General features: G+C 37.9%; 1 protein-coding gene across 2 annotated transcripts in view; it reads left to right on the top strand.

Annotated features, from left to right (window-relative positions):
* Positions 1-13,914, top strand: part of DUS4L (dihydrouridine synthase 4 like) — a 41,014-nt gene extending 27,100 nt beyond the window's left edge. For both annotated transcript variants that reach the window (XM_051636293.1, XM_051636283.1), the window contains 4 exons: positions 1,323-1,458; positions 4,113-4,224; positions 11,585-11,685; positions 12,913-13,914. In XM_051636293.1, coding sequence (XP_051492253.1) covers positions 1,323-1,458; positions 4,113-4,224; positions 11,585-11,685; positions 12,913-12,951 — 388 coding nt within the window. In that variant the 3' untranslated portion in view covers positions 12,952-13,914. The remainder of the gene's footprint in view (positions 1-1,322; positions 1,459-4,112; positions 4,225-11,584; positions 11,686-12,912) is intronic.
* The last annotated feature ends 2,741 nt before the right edge of the window (positions 13,915-16,655 follow it).

Genomic DNA, 16,655 nt, shown 5'->3' with positions numbered 1-16,655 from the left:
GGAGATCCTGTTGCTTTCCACAGCTGTCTAGTGGTAGGATGTTGAGAAGATGGAGCCAGCTCTTCTCAATGGACCACACAGGAATGACAAGAGGCGAGAGGCCAGGGACCTAGGAAGCTCTGTCTTGTGTATAGTTTTTCTACTATAAAGAGTGATCAACCACTGAAAGAAGTACCCTAAAGATGGTGGAATCTCCATTGTTGGAGATGGTGGGAACTCAACTGGATAAGCCTCTGAACAATCTGCTCTACTTGTCCCTGCTTTGTGCAGGAGCTTGGACAGGAAGACCTCTGGAAGCTCCTTTCAACTTACATGATTCTGTGATTCTGGTTTAGTGATGTTTTCCTGAGTGCTCTGCCTACCAATTAATTAGTAAAAAAAGGTAACCCTTGGAAAAGCAGTGACATGAGACTTAACTTTTTCATTAAACCCCAAAAAAGTAAGAAGATGAGCTTTCAAAGAAAAATCAGAGAGGAGGACTTACCTTGAAAGCCAAAAGGTCTATTAATATGTTTTCAGTTATGAAAAACAGTTACTTGGCTTTTCAAATTTCTTTTGAAAAGCAGCTGCATACTTATATCAAAGGAATTAATTTCACTGAGTGTTGCTTTGGCCTTTCCTTAATTCAGCGACATACTGCTCTGAAAGACTCCCAAGATGAGTAATGAGCGTAGTGATGCAAAGAAGCAATCCTGAGATGAAGTTAAGGGAGGTATTTGCAAAGCTTACATTTGAGGTGCTAAGTGAGTGCTGATATTTATGCATATTCTGATTTATACAGTATTGACAGAGTACTTTGAAGATTAATATGCTCACTTAGCTAGTTTCAATCTTGCAAGACCTTTTATAAAATTGTAGTGGGTTATTGGTTGTTTGTTGTTTTTTTTTTCTTTTGCATTGTACTCATTACCATAAGATGTTTCTTGAGTCTTGTATTCAGAGATCTATCCTATTTAAAACACAAGGTCATGTAAGACTATTTCAGTCTGTAAGCAAATAAATCTCTGACCCCTTAATGGCCCTGGGTTTTTGGGAGGAGGGAGGTTCTGCATCAGGTTAAAACCAGGTTTCTGATGGATTAAAATCTTTCCAGTCTCTTATTTTGCTATTATTTGTCAGTGATGAGCCTGTATGTTTCCCCTCAGGTGTTTAAACAGTCCTGTTGTGGTTTTATTTTCACATATAATATGGAGAGAGAAAAAAGGTTGTTTTGGTTGGAGTTTTTTATTGGTTTTGTGGTTTTTGTAGTGTTTGGGATTTTTTTTGTTTGGTTTGTTTTTTTCCTGAGAATTACTGTGCTGTTCACTGTGTTTCTTCACCAGTGTATTGAGACGTACTGTTACCCTTCTTACCCAGTTGGCAAAAGGGATGACATCTCATGCAGCTCTGGAAACACAAGTAAATGATGCTACTGAAGCAGCCAAAAAATACATGGCTGAGAATGAAAAGCTGCGGGAGGTATCTCTGAACTTTTTTAGTTATTTTCTTATACAGCAAGTGGTTAGTACAAAGTATTGGTATGCTACTAAATAATGTTAATTTATTTTTTTCCTTCTGGTGGAAAAAAGAAAAACAAGGTTCTTCCAATATCTAATTCAGAATCCTGTATACAAATTTCAGTAGTATTTATTAACAAAGGAAATTAAAGTAGTGCAAATAAATGAAGTTCTGTCTTCCCAGTGCAAATTTTATAAATGAAGTAATATATTCTTAAATTATCTCTTTGGATTTAATCATAAAAAAGAGGAGGGAGACAGTAATTTCATCAGTTTTATCCTCAACAGGTAGCTGTTTAGGGCAGGACTATAGCAGTCTAGTATGGAAGAGCCTACAATATAGCTGTTGGCATGCTGGCTGTTTCTTCTAAATAGCATTTGCTCCAGCCCTGTAATGTTGTTTCTACCTTGTAAAACTGGTCTTCTCTGTTTCTTGTATTTTTATTCTTGTTTCTATTTTTGTGGTGGGCCAGTCAATTTCCTAATACCTTCCTTTGTCAGTAAGGCACTGCTGTAGTATTAATGAGGATATTAACAAAATTGTCTTACTTAAAAGAACCACCAATGGACAAAAGATAATATATTTATGAGAATAATGGAGAAAATTAAGCTATCATTTTTCTGTTGTGGTTCAATATACAGTTGTATGCAGGAGGAAAGTCAGCAAAGATGATAAATTTATTGAATCTTTTCTCATATTTGGTTAGTATGACTTCTTTTGGAAGAGGTTTAATCATAAGCTAGAGTGTAGATAGGAAGGCTGTGAAGACTTTTACAGCATTCTTCTGTCTGGCAAATTGTCAAAACAAAATTCACTGCAGTTGTGTACAGGTTTCCTTCCAGTTTGTCTGGAGCAGTGTATATGGTTACCAGCACTCTAATTTTTTGGTAATAAATCTTCAGACAAGGAGAGCAAACTCTGGACAAGTAGTAGAAGGGACGCAAAAGAATCCAGGTTTTTCAGAGGTGTCATAAAAGAAAGACCACTAATGTGTGGTGTTAGGTATTTCCCAAGTATGAAATTATTCAAAAATTTTGGGGTTTGGTATTTTGTCAAAATGATCCAGACTCCCTCCTCAGCCATGGAATTTGTCTCTTTACTCTTCACTGGTACTTTTTTTTTTTGTCTCTGTCCTGTTGGGATTTGGCCAAAAGTCCTCTTTTTGTTCTGCTTTCACATTCTCTTAGCAACACATTCTCTTAGCTGCTTGTAAGCGATAGCCAGGAACTGAAAACTGTTCCTATTTCTGTTTGTGTGTTTGATTGCATGGTTTGCAAAAGCAGTGGTAGCTGCAGGTACAGCCTGTGTGCTGTGGCTGTATCTCCATTGCCCTGGAGATGCATAGTGTTTGGGATTAGTTTAACTTTATAGAGATAACATAGCTGAGGTTCCTCTGTGGCTTGGCCCCTGCATTTGTGTTCATTTAAAGAATGCTTCGTTCCACCCTTAGAGACAAGAGCAATTTCACACAGGGCAGTGGCTGTAAGGGTGAATTTACTTGAATGTGCTAGGTCCACACTGTCTCCTGTTCAGAGGTTCCACGGAGCACAGGACTTAAGATAAAAAGTTTACAGAAATAACCTTTTGGTGTTAGTAGAAAAAGGTGAGCACAAAATAGTGGAGTGATCTGTGGCTAGTTTTATGATAAATTGGCTATGGTTTTGTTACCAGCAGTCAAATGCAAGTCTGCTTGTTGGTGAAATAGCTTCTGGAAAGTTTTCTTCGGCTCTTTTATTTTAGTTGTTTACCAGTCTTTCTAAACACTTCTTTTCCTTCTATCTTGAGTAATCTTTACCCTCTGCTCCCACCTGTGCTCAGTAAGCTCTGATATCACTAGATCACCTAACATCTGTTCCTCTTAGTTGTTCTACTTTTCTTTTTCTCATTAAGCCTCTACTGCTTCTTTAGCCATTTTTGTAACAGAGATGATGCTTCGTTAGAAGCTTGCGAAGGCTATAAGGGCGAAGGGTTGAATTGGGGTCTGTTCCTTAATATATGATACTTTTTTATCAAGAGCAATTGCCTTAATGATAAGAGCATGCATAAGGGTTGTAGTGCCAACATGTTCAGAGTACAGGGAGTTTAGTGCTCTTGTGCCTGGTACTTACAGAGCTATTTCTGTATCCTTTCCTATACTTTTTCTTTAATTTCAATGCAAAGCCAATCTAGATATTGAAGTGTTCTGAAGATTGAAGAAGTAGCAAATCTTTAAGGAGAAATATATGATGTATTATGTGATTTAAATTGGAATCAGTTATTAGACCAAGTTGCACATAAACATGGCACTGTTCTGTCACTTGCATTCCCAGTGTGTGTCTTCTGGAAAAACCTAAACAGAAGTCATAGACTTGATGCAGAGATACAAAGTACTTTTACACAGGACATAATGCCATACTATAACAAGTATGCCATTATTATCACCTTAAAACATTGAGCTTTTTTTCTTTTTAATTTGGGGATTTTTTTTCTGGAATGACTGAGTATCTGCCGTGTCATGTTGGCATCTGATAAAACCTGTCTCTTTCCAAGATCAGGGCTGATATTCTCTGCTGGTTTATCATTAATGCCAGACTAATGAAAGCAATGTTAATAATAGCAGCTGTGGTTTTTAATAGACCTTGGGTGAAAAAGGAAGCAGTAAAAGGAGAGAGTCAGCAGAAGCAACTAATGAGAAGTTGAAGAAGGAAGTTGAACATTTGAAAGCAGAGTTACAGAAGACATCAGATGGTATGTATTGGTTAGGACTTCTTTTCAATTAAGAAAAATATTATTTCAACACAGGATGTCAAAAATTTATTCTAGGTATAGCATTAATTAACTTAATTTAGCATAACACTTGACCTTGGGTTTCTTCACATTTGACTAGGAACTGGATAAACATGCCATTGCCATCCTTGTATTTTTGTAAATGTTTTCATTGTGAAAATATGTATGGTGTAATTTGAACCCCATTTAATTACATTAAATTGTAATTATTAACAAACAAAATGGATACATTTCAGTGATGTTGACTCATCTTCCTTGATGAAATGAGCAGGATATGGAATCAATTGCAAGTTGCTTATAAGCATCAGATGCTTTTGTGTCATATGTATCAATGACTCTCCCTGTATAAAATGGGGAAGTATGTGATTGAGGTTTTTTTCTATAAAGCAGGGCTTTGGTCAGGTAGCAGAAAAGTCCTTGACTAGTAGTCTAAATTTATCTATCTCCTGCAGCAGAGGTGTTATCTTTTTATTTTTGTCTACATGGAAACATGCCTTGCAATTTGTAACATAATACGTTAGCAGCTTCTATGTTTAAGGTTGAGGTTGTTAGAACTGCTTTCTTGGCAACCTAAACTGAGACAGAAGCAGACTTTACCTGTTTGGTTCTGTCTTATTGGGATCTGTAAAGGTGTGTGATGCTTGTGAACACCAGCTCATCTGAAATCAGTGTTTTTAAGATAACACTGCCTGTGACCTTGTAAGCATTAATCAGATGTTCAGACTGTAACAACATAAAGATTTTTGCAGTACCAGGTAGCATGTTGTCATCAAAACATACCCCAGCTTTCATATTGCAGGGCACTGCTACAAGGCAGTAAAAATTACGACAAGTATTTAATGGATTCTTTTACAGTGTCCACTGTGAAGAAGAACAAGAACTGTAAAACAGCTGTTTTCAGCTGTCTTGAGCCAGCAAGAGTCTTTAAATAGAGGATCTCATTAGTTCACATTCTCAGGCAGAGAGTTCTCCTCTGGGTTCTCCCTCCTGCTGTTTTCCTAAAGAAAAGGGGGAAAGCTGTCTTTGAAGTGACAGGATCAATGAAAAACTTAAATGCCTATGTTATACTTAAGCTAACTGATGGTATGTAACACTAATATAATCTAAGCTTTTCAGTGAGGAATGCTAGAGAAAGCTGAAGGTTAAATAGGTTTACCACACGCTGCTTCAGCTGCCTTCTCCCTGTGGGCTGTTGTCCATCTAAACGATGTATAAATTAAGGAATTCTTGAATCTTTTGTTTGGGGGAAGGTGGGGGAGAGAGTCGTTTTAAGGAATGAATAGCAAAATATTAACAACCCTTGCCCTGGTGCCATCCCCCTCATTGCCAAAACAGAAAACCCCCTGGTTACATTAATTTCCATTGTCAGCTAGATGTGTTAAGGTATGTCTGTCTTAGTTTTTTAAGTATTCTTATACATTATTTTGAGCAAACTCATAGCCAGACAGCTTAAAGTACTTTATAATAGCCACATCTGTAGACACAGCTTTCTAAGGAGTGTTACAGATGTAATGTGAATTGTATTTACTCTTTTCTTTTGAAACTTCTGCACCTGAGCAGGTGTATGTTGAGTTTCATGCTCACTAAGTGTGAGAAATGCATTAGACAGTATCAAAATTGAGATTGAAAAGCTTGTTTTACCTCTTTTTAACTATTTGTTTCATGCTGCTGAGCTCATATGACTAAAGTGGCCTTTCCTTTGTGTCCACAAAGTCCAATCCATTAAATTTTGGGTGTATTTTGTGGAGGAGGAAGGGAGTGAAGTGTATGGACTGTCACCTAGCAGTGAAACAAGGAAAAACTAGTGTAAAACGGAAAACTTTACTGTTGGGGTTTTTTGGGGGGCTTACTTCTGTTTGTTTGTTTATCAGCTGTAATATCAGTGAGTCACAATTTTGGATTTTGTTCTCATTTGGTTGGGGTTTTTGGTGGGGTTTTTTTGTTGCTTGGATGGAAGGACAAGTATACAGAGCAGTTTAAATATACATTGCTCTGGTCTGGTACATTTGTTCACTACTTATGCATGATGCTAGGGTGATATATTACTGTAGAGTAGGCCACATGTTGAAAGGTGAGTTACCTCAATAGAGTGGCACCCAGGAGGAGTCCTAAATGTAAGTGTGCTTCCTATATCTAAGTCTGCTTGACATTTAAATAACACAGTTTGGTACCAGATTAGTGCTGTGACTTCAGGGGAGATCCAAGTTTTCTGTAAGGTTTTGTTCCAGCATTTACAACTTTTGACAGAGAAAAATACTGTATGTCTCCTCTTTTTGAAATTCTTACTGAAATGATCATGTAGACAGTGATTATTGCAGACTTCCAGGAAGACTCATCTCTAGTTCTTCAGCTTCCTGCCTTTTACATTTTACCACTGGCTGTGCTCTGACTAGGTGGGTAGGAAGATGGAAATACAGGACAAAGGCTGAGTAGTGAAATGACTAAAATCTGAGGAAAGACTGAAAATGAGTGACAAAGATTTTACCCAAATTAGTTTTCTTTTCAAACTTAACTTTCCTATCCCCTGTCAGTGCCCTTTTCCTACTTTATTGTGGGCTTGAAGGAAAGGGAGCTAGTTCTTCACTGCTTAATTGCAGACCCACATATTGGGGGTTTTACAGGCACCCAGCAGTGAGGCTGGCACTTTCGGAGCCTAAATCCATATTTAGCATACCTGGACATGTAATAACACGACTGTTTAGAAACCTTCCGAGATGGCATTTTATTGATACACTTGTATATTATGTAAATTGTCTCAAAGATACCTAGAAATAAATGTACATACTCCTAGGAGCATCCAGTGTAGATGTGAGAATGTTTCTCCAGCTACACATGAGACATAATTTCTAAGTAAATGTTGATTCGAATAATTAAAGGAGCTCAGTATGGCTGCTGGTCTCCTACAGAAATTTGGTGGGGAGAAAAGAGATGCAGTGATACTGTTTCATTTTGATAGTTTCAAAAATTATCCATAAAGCTACAGGAAGACAAACTATGTATCTGGACCTGAGGTCAGAGTCTCAGAAGTTTCAGAACTCAGCTGTCCCTACAGTGGTTCTTAGGTCGGGGGCTGTGGGCAGGAACAGAACTTTTGGTGCATTAACTTTCTTTTCTTACTCACTGACACCAAAGTGTGGAAATGCTGATGTGTCTGATGCCCATTTGTTAATATGGGATCCTTTGGGCAGGAGGGAAACTTCTGCAGTTCTGTACTGTTCCACCTTCTATCTTGGGTCAGTTTTTTGGTGACACTGTCTAGTGTATGGCAAAGGCTACAGCTGCTTTTACAGAACAGAAATTTTTACAGAACAACTAGTATTGATAAAGTCTTGCAGCAGAACACACTGGTGGCAGACTAATGTCCAGCTTGTTGACCTCACTCTTCTAACAGTAGTTCCTGGTAAATGACATGCACCTAAAGCTTTTACCTGCATTTGGTGGAGCCTAATGGATATTTTGGACCCCAGAACCTGTGTGGAGTTATTTAACTGTGGCCTTATTGCATCTCCGAGCTGAGTCTGTGATGCCACGTTGAGACAAAATCCAGAGGCCGTTTCTTTGCCATTAGGATTTCACTTTGTGAGGTGCATACCAACTCACCAAAGTAATTTCAAAGTGCTTTTGAAATTTAGTTCAAATTTTTTCTGAAAATTTTCTCTATTTATGTATTGCTGTCACAGGCATACAGTGGGGCAGGAGGAAATGCTGGTGAAACTTTTGCTCATCCTTTAATGAGATTTGTTTTGTGTGCAGAATGTGTCACAGGAATGCTTTTTGTTTCATGGTTGGTAAGTGCTGGAGGAGATAGGAGTGAGAGAGCAACAATTTGTGGGGAGGGCTGGTTTTGGAATAGCTTTGAATTGCTTACTTTTCTAGAAAGTATGAATGTACAGATGTATAACTCTCACTTAATAGCTAAGATTATTATGTGTTAGAAAAACATAAACAATACAGACACTGGGAATACATTTCATAGAACTGTTGCTGCCATTGAGAGTTTATCTCTCTCTTTGTGTTGCCAGGCAGGTTAGTGCCATGTATAAAAACTATATTTATGTTAAACTCCACTGAAGCACTTCAGTGTTTAAAAACAAACAAATAAACAAAAAACCCAAGACCAACCTATCAGCTTTCTTCGGTAAGCTGGCAATAGGAGATTCAAGGTAAAAGAATTGGCCATGCCAATAGCAGGGGGAGGTTTAGATGCCAAGTCCATCTTAACCTTACTTTTTAACTGTGAGATCATAACCTTGGTGGGAGCTGTTTCACAATGTCACATGCAGCAAAAGTTGATACTCATTTTTGTTGATTGGAAGGGATGATGCTGCATGCAGCAAGCATGGTTGTTATACAGGCTGTTTATGCCATGTGAAGATGCTGTAACAAAATTTCACTTGACGTTGTGAAAGGTACTTGGAGCAAATCTGCATGTAATTTTTTGGCCCTGCTTCCTCTTCTTAAGCTTCATCTGACAATTACATCTTAAGAAGAGAATTCAGAATTAGTATGGAATTACTTGACTGGAGTTGTGTTCCCAGCTTTTCAGTGTATTTGTTGGCAAATCACTTGTCCCGTCAGTGCCTAAATTCTTAAACGTGAATAGCTCTTTCTGAACTGTAAGACTCTTAGAAGGATCTTTCTTAGTCTTAAACTAGTCCAAATCATTCAAGTTTTAGACTTGTATTGTGAGCAATGCTAATTTAAGTTCCAGATTGTCTCCTTAGTAGCAAGCACTGTAAGTCAAGTGATTTAGTCAGACCAGGAGTAGTAGTTGTGCAGGGAAATGCCCAAAGAATCAATGTTTGCTTTTGTTGCTGTTTGGTTTTGTTTACTGTTTGGTTCTCCATCTTTGTTGAAATGAGAAAATAATAAAAATGTGGCAGCTTCTGGGCTGTAGTAACCACTTCAGAGCAATTTTATTCTTCATCATGCTTCAACTTTAGAGGAATCTGAAGTAAACTATCTATTCTGGAACAGGATACAGAGCATGTGGTAAGGGAAGGACAAGTTCTGTACTTCTCCCAGGCTGTGTATGTTGCATTATGGACCTCCAGTCACACAGGAGGTGTAAAGGGGTGAAGTTTTCCATAAATTTCTTCCATTGATATACCATCCTAAGAACATGTTGTTGATCTTTCTTTGAAGGGAAGGGGAGGGAATGAAAAAGGTTAGCCCAGCTCTCACAGCTCTAAGGTTGCATTCCAGTTTTGGCACTTCCTGACTGTTCTTCTCGTTAGTTGCATTAACGTAGCAGCAGCATTCTCACCTCCTGCCTGCTCGTGCATTTACTTGGCAGGAACAATCGGTATTGGGCTTTGCTTGCTGCCAGTCCAGCTGTTTTATCTCCTGTGAGGCAAAGTAACAGTCCAGATGAAAGCCAGAAATAATAACTGGCTGTATTGTGTACACAAAGGATCTTCTGTTTTCTGCTGGATCCATGTTCATACGGTGTGATCAGTATGACAAACAATAATACCCGTACGATCGACTTGGCTGCACTGCAGTGTTCATGCCATGGCAAAACAGTTGAACACTGATGTAAAGTAGTTGATCAGTGATGTATGTACAGTCTCCCTTGCTTGACAAGGAGACATCCAGAGGAGTTGGTGCACTTGGGAATTCACCTTGTCCAAGATACAACGCTCTTTTGTGTTGTGTGGCCCCAACAGGAATGAGTCCGAGTTTGGTATTTGGATGGTTTTTTGTCCACAGCCAACACAGGTGGAAAGGACAATCTGTTCTTTGCTTTTTCTTCTTCTAGGGTTAGGTGAGGTATTCCTGTCACACATCTGTTTTGGTCAAAACATTGAAACAATGCAGCAGTCTGTTTGCTTTTTTGGTTTGCAGATACTTCTAGATATTTTGGTCATGTACTAAAGATACAGTAGTTTTTAGTTGCAACTAAAGTACTGTGCTGCTGCTTGTAAACAGCTACATAGTATTAGATCGGTAATACTGAGTTATGACTTCTTCAGAAATGAGAGATTATTTTTTACTGTAACCATTACAAGAATTTTGCCTTTAAAGAAAGGCAAAATTTAGCTTTCTAAGTAGCAGATTCCTGAAGAAGTGACATGGGGATATGCATTTGTTTTTTTGCCTGCAACTTTAAATTCAGAAGCTGATGTTCCTGATTCAGGAACTAGTACCCAAGGAGAAACATGGTTGAGACCAGAGTGCTTGTAGCTAAGTGCTTAACAAAAACCACATCTAGCTCCTCATCTTTTGAGAACAGGCTCTTAGAGACATGCTGCAATTCTTGAGTGTCTTGGAGGTCTCTGGGAAATAACAGTCTCAGGGAGCTCACAGATGAAAGATAAAGCCATGTATTTGGAACAAGGGAAATAGCAAATGTTTCTTTTTTCTTTTATTCCATCAAGATTTGTTTTTTAAATATGGAAGTGAGGCAGCCTCGTACGTCATTAACAATGTTTCTCGGTTATGGCATGGATAAATCAAGTTTTAGGATATGCCTGTGCTGCTACAGCAGAGAAGTGTAAAGATACTTAAGATAACCATAGCAGAGGAATATAAAAATATTTAAATTGCTTATTTGAATGTTTACATAACAGCTTAGGAGTGATGACTATATGAAACTTTATGCTGATTTACCCTGCGTTGCAAATTAGCCCCTATGGATTCCTATGTTTTGTACTGCAGCGTAAGAATGCTCTGTTTATTGCAGTTGAAATTGTGAGTAGACTGATAACTACTTTTTCTCATGTTAAAAACCGGTTTACTGTTGTCTGTCCTGCCACCACCATTTCTGCTCTCCAATCTACAAAGTAATGCTTCTAAGGAATTAACACAAGCATGGTGAAATATACAACAGGGTGAAAAGGAGGGGTCTATGCATCTATAATAAAGTATTATCTCTCTCTTTTTGTCCCTGCATTTTAGAGATGGTCTCAGTTGCTGTGCTAAAATCTTGCCCAGTGTTTGAGTTCCTTCTTTGTTATAAAAGGGCTGACAAGTTCGCGTTTGTAGAGTTTAATTTTTCTAGAACTGTCTTCATCAATATGACGGAACACTGTAGTCATCACTAACTTGTCACCTCAGACAACAGTTTATTGATCTTGTCCTTACCTTTCTTACAGCCTCTTCCTGTTCTTGTACTGCTCTCCCAAAATACAAGTCATTCTCCTTCCCCTCCCTGTCCTGCACATCTCTTCCTGTGTATATCTGTGATGCTCTGTTTTAAATTTAAGCCTTTTTAGAGGAAGGACTGTCTAGTGCAGCAGAGCCTGAATATGTAACTAGGGCTGTGAGGAACTGCAGGTATGCAAGTAATAATTAAAACACTAATTCTGGTATTTTACAGCTCTCCAGAAGGCAAATAATGAAGTGAGTGCTGTTAAAAAGCAGTCTGAAGGCCTTAGAAGAGAATATGATAATCTGATGAAAGAATATGAACAGCTTCAGGTAGGTGGTTCTGGGTCACTGTGTGAGCACCATGTTCAGAAGTTGCACCAGCAAAATTCACTTATCGGGTATTATTGTGCAAAATAATTTACAAAAGTCTTCAGCATAACAAAGTTACAATTGGCAGCATTCCTTAAACTTCATGAAGACAGTAAAATTTTGTTTTTCAAGGGCTGAGTGGCAAAGCTATTAGCATTTTCTTTTTTGCACTTCAGGGGACAGGGCTCAGGTCATTGTTAGACATGAATTTGCTGTCACTTGAGAAATAAGGTTCAGATAGTTTTGCATGTGATGATCAAACTGAAACCTTGTAAGATAATTGTAGGAGTAGTTTGTGTGGGGTACATACATCATTTATAACAGTACTTTTGTTTGCTCTTTAAACACGCTTTTGCAACACTGGGTTGTAAGTGTTGCAATGTTGATACGCAACAACAAAAAAAAAACCACCCAAAAATTATTTCTGGTAAAAGTGGGAGCCCTGCCTGTTCTTTAAGTTGTCTGACAGGTGTTTGTATGATCCATGCCTAATGTCCGTCTCAGAATTCAACCAACATTTAATAAAAATGAAAGCCTGTTTGCAGGTAATGGTCCTGGGAGAAAATAAATTGTTGAAGTTAAAATTAGTGACCTTATTTTCAAGAAGAGCCATTTGTTGGTCCTGTATTAATTTTTTTTAAAAAAACACAAATTTGAGCTGTTTCTAATCTTTTTCCTGTACTTACCCAGTCTCACACTCCTACAGAGATTACTCAACTGATCTCTTTGTTTGAATCAAGACCGCCATGCATGTCCTCTATTTGTTGTGCTTCCCTGTGCAGTGAGCTGTAGTAGTCCTGCTGCATTTCTAACAGTCTTGCGGTCTAGAACACATATCCTTTCCGTTTTCTGTGTTTTCCTCTGAACAGGAGGAACAGAAGGTCCTGAGCACTCAGCAGATGCAGCTCCTAAGGTTAAATCAGTTGATAGCAGCAGATCCGTTCTGCTGAGTTTGCTGCACAGTTCAGCTGTAACAGGAACAGGGAGCAGGAGTTGGCCGTGTGGCTGTTACTGTTCTAGGATCAGAAGTGTGCATGTTATGTGGGATGGTTTTGATGTGACTAGAGCCTTGAATGTTACATAGTGAAGAAATCAGGTATGACTGCAGGGGGGCAAAACATGACACCTGGTGTTGATGGTTTCTGATATCTCTGAACTTAAAATTATTTTTAATCTGTCTCTTTTCAGGACAGTTTGAATAAAGCGGAAGACAAGAAGGAACTGTAGGTGCATCTAAGGCAGGTGGCATCAGGATGGTGGCTTCAATGTGAAAAGCCTTGTGCTGTTTAGGCTCCTGATGTGTATCTGATAAAGAAAAACTTTTTTTTTTTTTTTTCTGAAAAGCATATGCATTGCAGGTCATTATTCAGATTCCTCTAATATATGTTGGTTGCCAAAATATTCAGTGTTGCAAATAAAATGCTAAGTGGCTTATCCAATTTATGATGAAGTTTGTTACTGCTCTTCTGAGAAGAAACTAAAATGTTTCTGTTCCATCTGGAGCAACCTGACCTCCAAGCTTTTGCCTTCCGGAATGGTAACAGATCACGCACCGTTTGCTTGTAGCTTTTGTGCAAGGTTCAGTATCATGCAGTATGATCAAAACACAAATTACCTAAACCTCCTTTGCAAGACATGTTTGGAATCTTCAAAAATACAGTTACCAGTGGGTTGAAGAAGGCTGAAAGCTTTTCATCAGCCATTCCACTTCAGTGGCAAATTGAACAACAATCAATCTAAGGAAAATAAAGAAGGAAAATTGCATTTCTAAATCAATCTCACTAGCTTGTCACTTAGCCACATGGATGAGTGAGTGTATTTTAAGTAATATTTTGCATGCCTCTGGTTTACCTTTCTTCAATATATCAGGTTATTTCAGTTTTCATAGCCAAAGTTTTGGGTTGGCAGGTATTAACATTCAGTATTTTTACACTGTTTACATCTGTTTACTCTGTACGTGCCACCTAACTTCTTTTGCCTTGCTAAGTAAAAATTCTTTTTAAATGTAAATAGTTGGGTTTGTTTTGTTTTGTTTTCATGGATACGATACCTCGAATAAATGTGCACTGTTTTGCATAAGCCCTTTTTGGCATTCAGAAAGTTGCTTCGAGTTTCTTCTTTGTTAGTTGGTTCCAGTTTATATTTGAAAGTTGGATATGTTTGTTACATTAAAGGAATTGTTTAAGTTCATGAGTTTCTGGGTTTATTCATGTAAATCTTTCTCAATATACCTTTTCATTAGAGTTAACGGGTATATACACAAAGAACAAAGTATACTTCTAGCGTATTAAGTGCTATAAAGAATGTTAGCAGCTTTTTAAATAAGTATGTATATGTATCTTAAAAATACTTCATCCTTACTAAGTAGTACAGAATGTGTTCTCAGAGATTCTATTACACTGGAGATTTGTTTATTCAAATCAAAACTTTCAGGGAAAGCTACAGATTTTAATACCCACATACACACAGGTTTTGGTGATGCAGTTGAATGCATCTTTTCTTTTGTTTCTCCTTACTCCCTTTCTGAAACATTTAAAATAATGATGGAGTGTTATCTTCACTCTGATCTGAAGACTGTTTGCAAGCCGTAGAGGTATAATAGCAAGTGCTGTTTTTAATAGCAGCTAAGAACTCAACTGTTTTTCTTACTTTAAGACCCAGAACAAAAGCAAATGCTACTTATTATTTACTATTGTTATCTACTCATTAGATTTCAAGCATTTCTCCCTATGCTACAAGTAAATAATTACGTAGATAATTAGCAACTTGCAGTGAAAGACATAATGCACTGAGCTCTTCATCCCTAAAGCTGTATCTTAGAAAAAAAATAACATGGAACAAAGAATGGGTAATTGTGAATGCACTGGTATTATCAATAGTCCTTCCTGAGAAGGAGGTCCAAATGCTTTCCATTAATTTTTGCTGTAGAGCAGCATGACTGAAGGGTGCAGGAAGGCATAGTGGTATGTGCTGCTCCCTCAGACACTGGGGTGATGCCTGGTACTTTTAAATGTGCAACATACATTCAACACGTGGGACCGGCATGCTGCCCTCTAGTTCCATCAATGGCTGCAGCCTGGCAGTGTCCTGCTGGCTGCTTGGAAGATGGGGATCTGCTTGTTGAGAGATCAAGGAGACAGCAGCTTAAAACAAATATCCCTGCAGGTAGGGCCATGGAGAATGTTTCCTTAAATAAAAATTAGAGGTTGCTTAAAACCTGCGGACTTCCTATTTTGCCTCCAGTCATTTATTCTGTCCTTTATTTGTATCTCAGATTTTCCTGTCATGGAGTAGAATCTGAGTAATTTTCTACTCCTTTTACGGATGGTCGCACCATTTGACTAAGTCGTATCATCACGTTCTCAGCTCTTTGGAGTCCCAGATTTCTTCACATAAAAATAATCTTTTGTTACTCAGATTGAAAATATTTCTTTAATATCTGCTTTGTAGAACTCCATCCTTGGAAAGAACATGTTTACTTTGTAAAATTAGAAGTCTAAATATTATATCTAGAAATTCCAGTAGATGACAAGTCTTTCAGAATATTTTGTGTTTGCATTGTTTCACAATATTTTATACATCTTCTGAGCCTGCAGTAGTCTGGGTTGATCAACTTTAAGTATAGTTTTCTCCTTTGTAATGTTTTAAGTTATGGTTGATATACAGGGAAAGAATCAAAATGTCATGTTTGGAATTCTGATCTTGCAGGCTATTTGGTCAGATTTTGGTCATGTTTGTCTTGCAGGAAAAGAGCTGAAGAAAAAGTTAGATGTCCACTAATATTGATGGAATCAAAATTACTCCCTGTAATTATGCTTGACAGTTGATTTCTTTCTGGGTATGTCTCCAGAAGTAAGAATTTACAGCTCTTTAAATAATGTCCAAGTAATGATCTGGTTGCTTTGGAGTTTTTTCCCTCTTTACAAAAGTAGGAATGTGCATTTTCAATACTTTGGTGGAGAAGCATGAGAGAGTATTAATTCTAAAAATATTCACACAGGTTTGACTGATAGTAGCTTTCAAAAAAAAAAAAAATTTGAGTTGTGTTGTCACATTTTTTTTTGTATGCCCCTTTTTCTGCTGAGTCAAGAGAGCAGTGAGATCATGGTGGGTGCATGAGAACTGACCTGAATATTAATAGACCTAACTACATACTTTGGTGTTTCCTTAAATAAAAGCACCCTTAGCTAGGCAGGATGTTTTTCTCTAATTTTTTTTGCAACAAACACTTGGTAGTGTATCTTCTTTAATAACATGAGCTGTGCAGCCTTTTCTGAAGATGTGCTCTTGCATTAGCACTGCCTGGATTTGCAGCCACACCAGTCCCTAGCTATGTAGCCTCATTGAAAATACACTGTACTTTCCCAGCTTGTTTTGAAGGATGAAAGCTCTGGGTTTTTTACTTAGTGTTGAAATCACATTTGTTTTTCCAAATGTGAAGTTATTGTAGAGATACTACACAACTGCCTCAAGTGCTCCTTGAAATACTGAATTTACTTTGTAAGCTCTTTGAGACAGAAACCATCATTTTGTCTTGCCTTTGGACAGTGCTTATCCTCGTGGCAACTGTAATCTGGGTCTGTGCAACCTGATACAAATCATTTTACAGAGTTAAATTGGAAAATCAGTTCTCAGCTGTGTCTGTCCAGTCCTCAGGTACTCTGTGCTGAATATTGCTGTGTACATTAATTGTGTAAGTCTGAAAACATACCTCTGGAACTGAGCATCCCCAGTTCAGGAATAATGGGGAATGTTTTATTTCTATGATAAAATGTATTACTTGGGTTTTGTTCTTGAGGCAATGTGCAAACAGGACTGGGCATTGCAAGGTGGTATTTGTGAGGAAAACGAGAGTCCCTCTAGTTTTCTGCCCATCGCTCTGAAATACAGATGTGGTATATAGCACATTCCTTTTATCACCTGCAAGTGCA

Source organism: Apus apus, chromosome 1 (assembly GCF_020740795.1).
Source record: "Apus apus isolate bApuApu2 chromosome 1, bApuApu2.pri.cur, whole genome shotgun sequence".
In the NCBI taxonomy this organism is placed as follows: Eukaryota; Metazoa; Chordata; class Aves; order Apodiformes; family Apodidae; genus Apus; species Apus apus.
The sequence above is the reverse complement of the archived record's forward strand: the minus strand, read 5'-3'. Positions and strand labels throughout refer to the sequence as shown.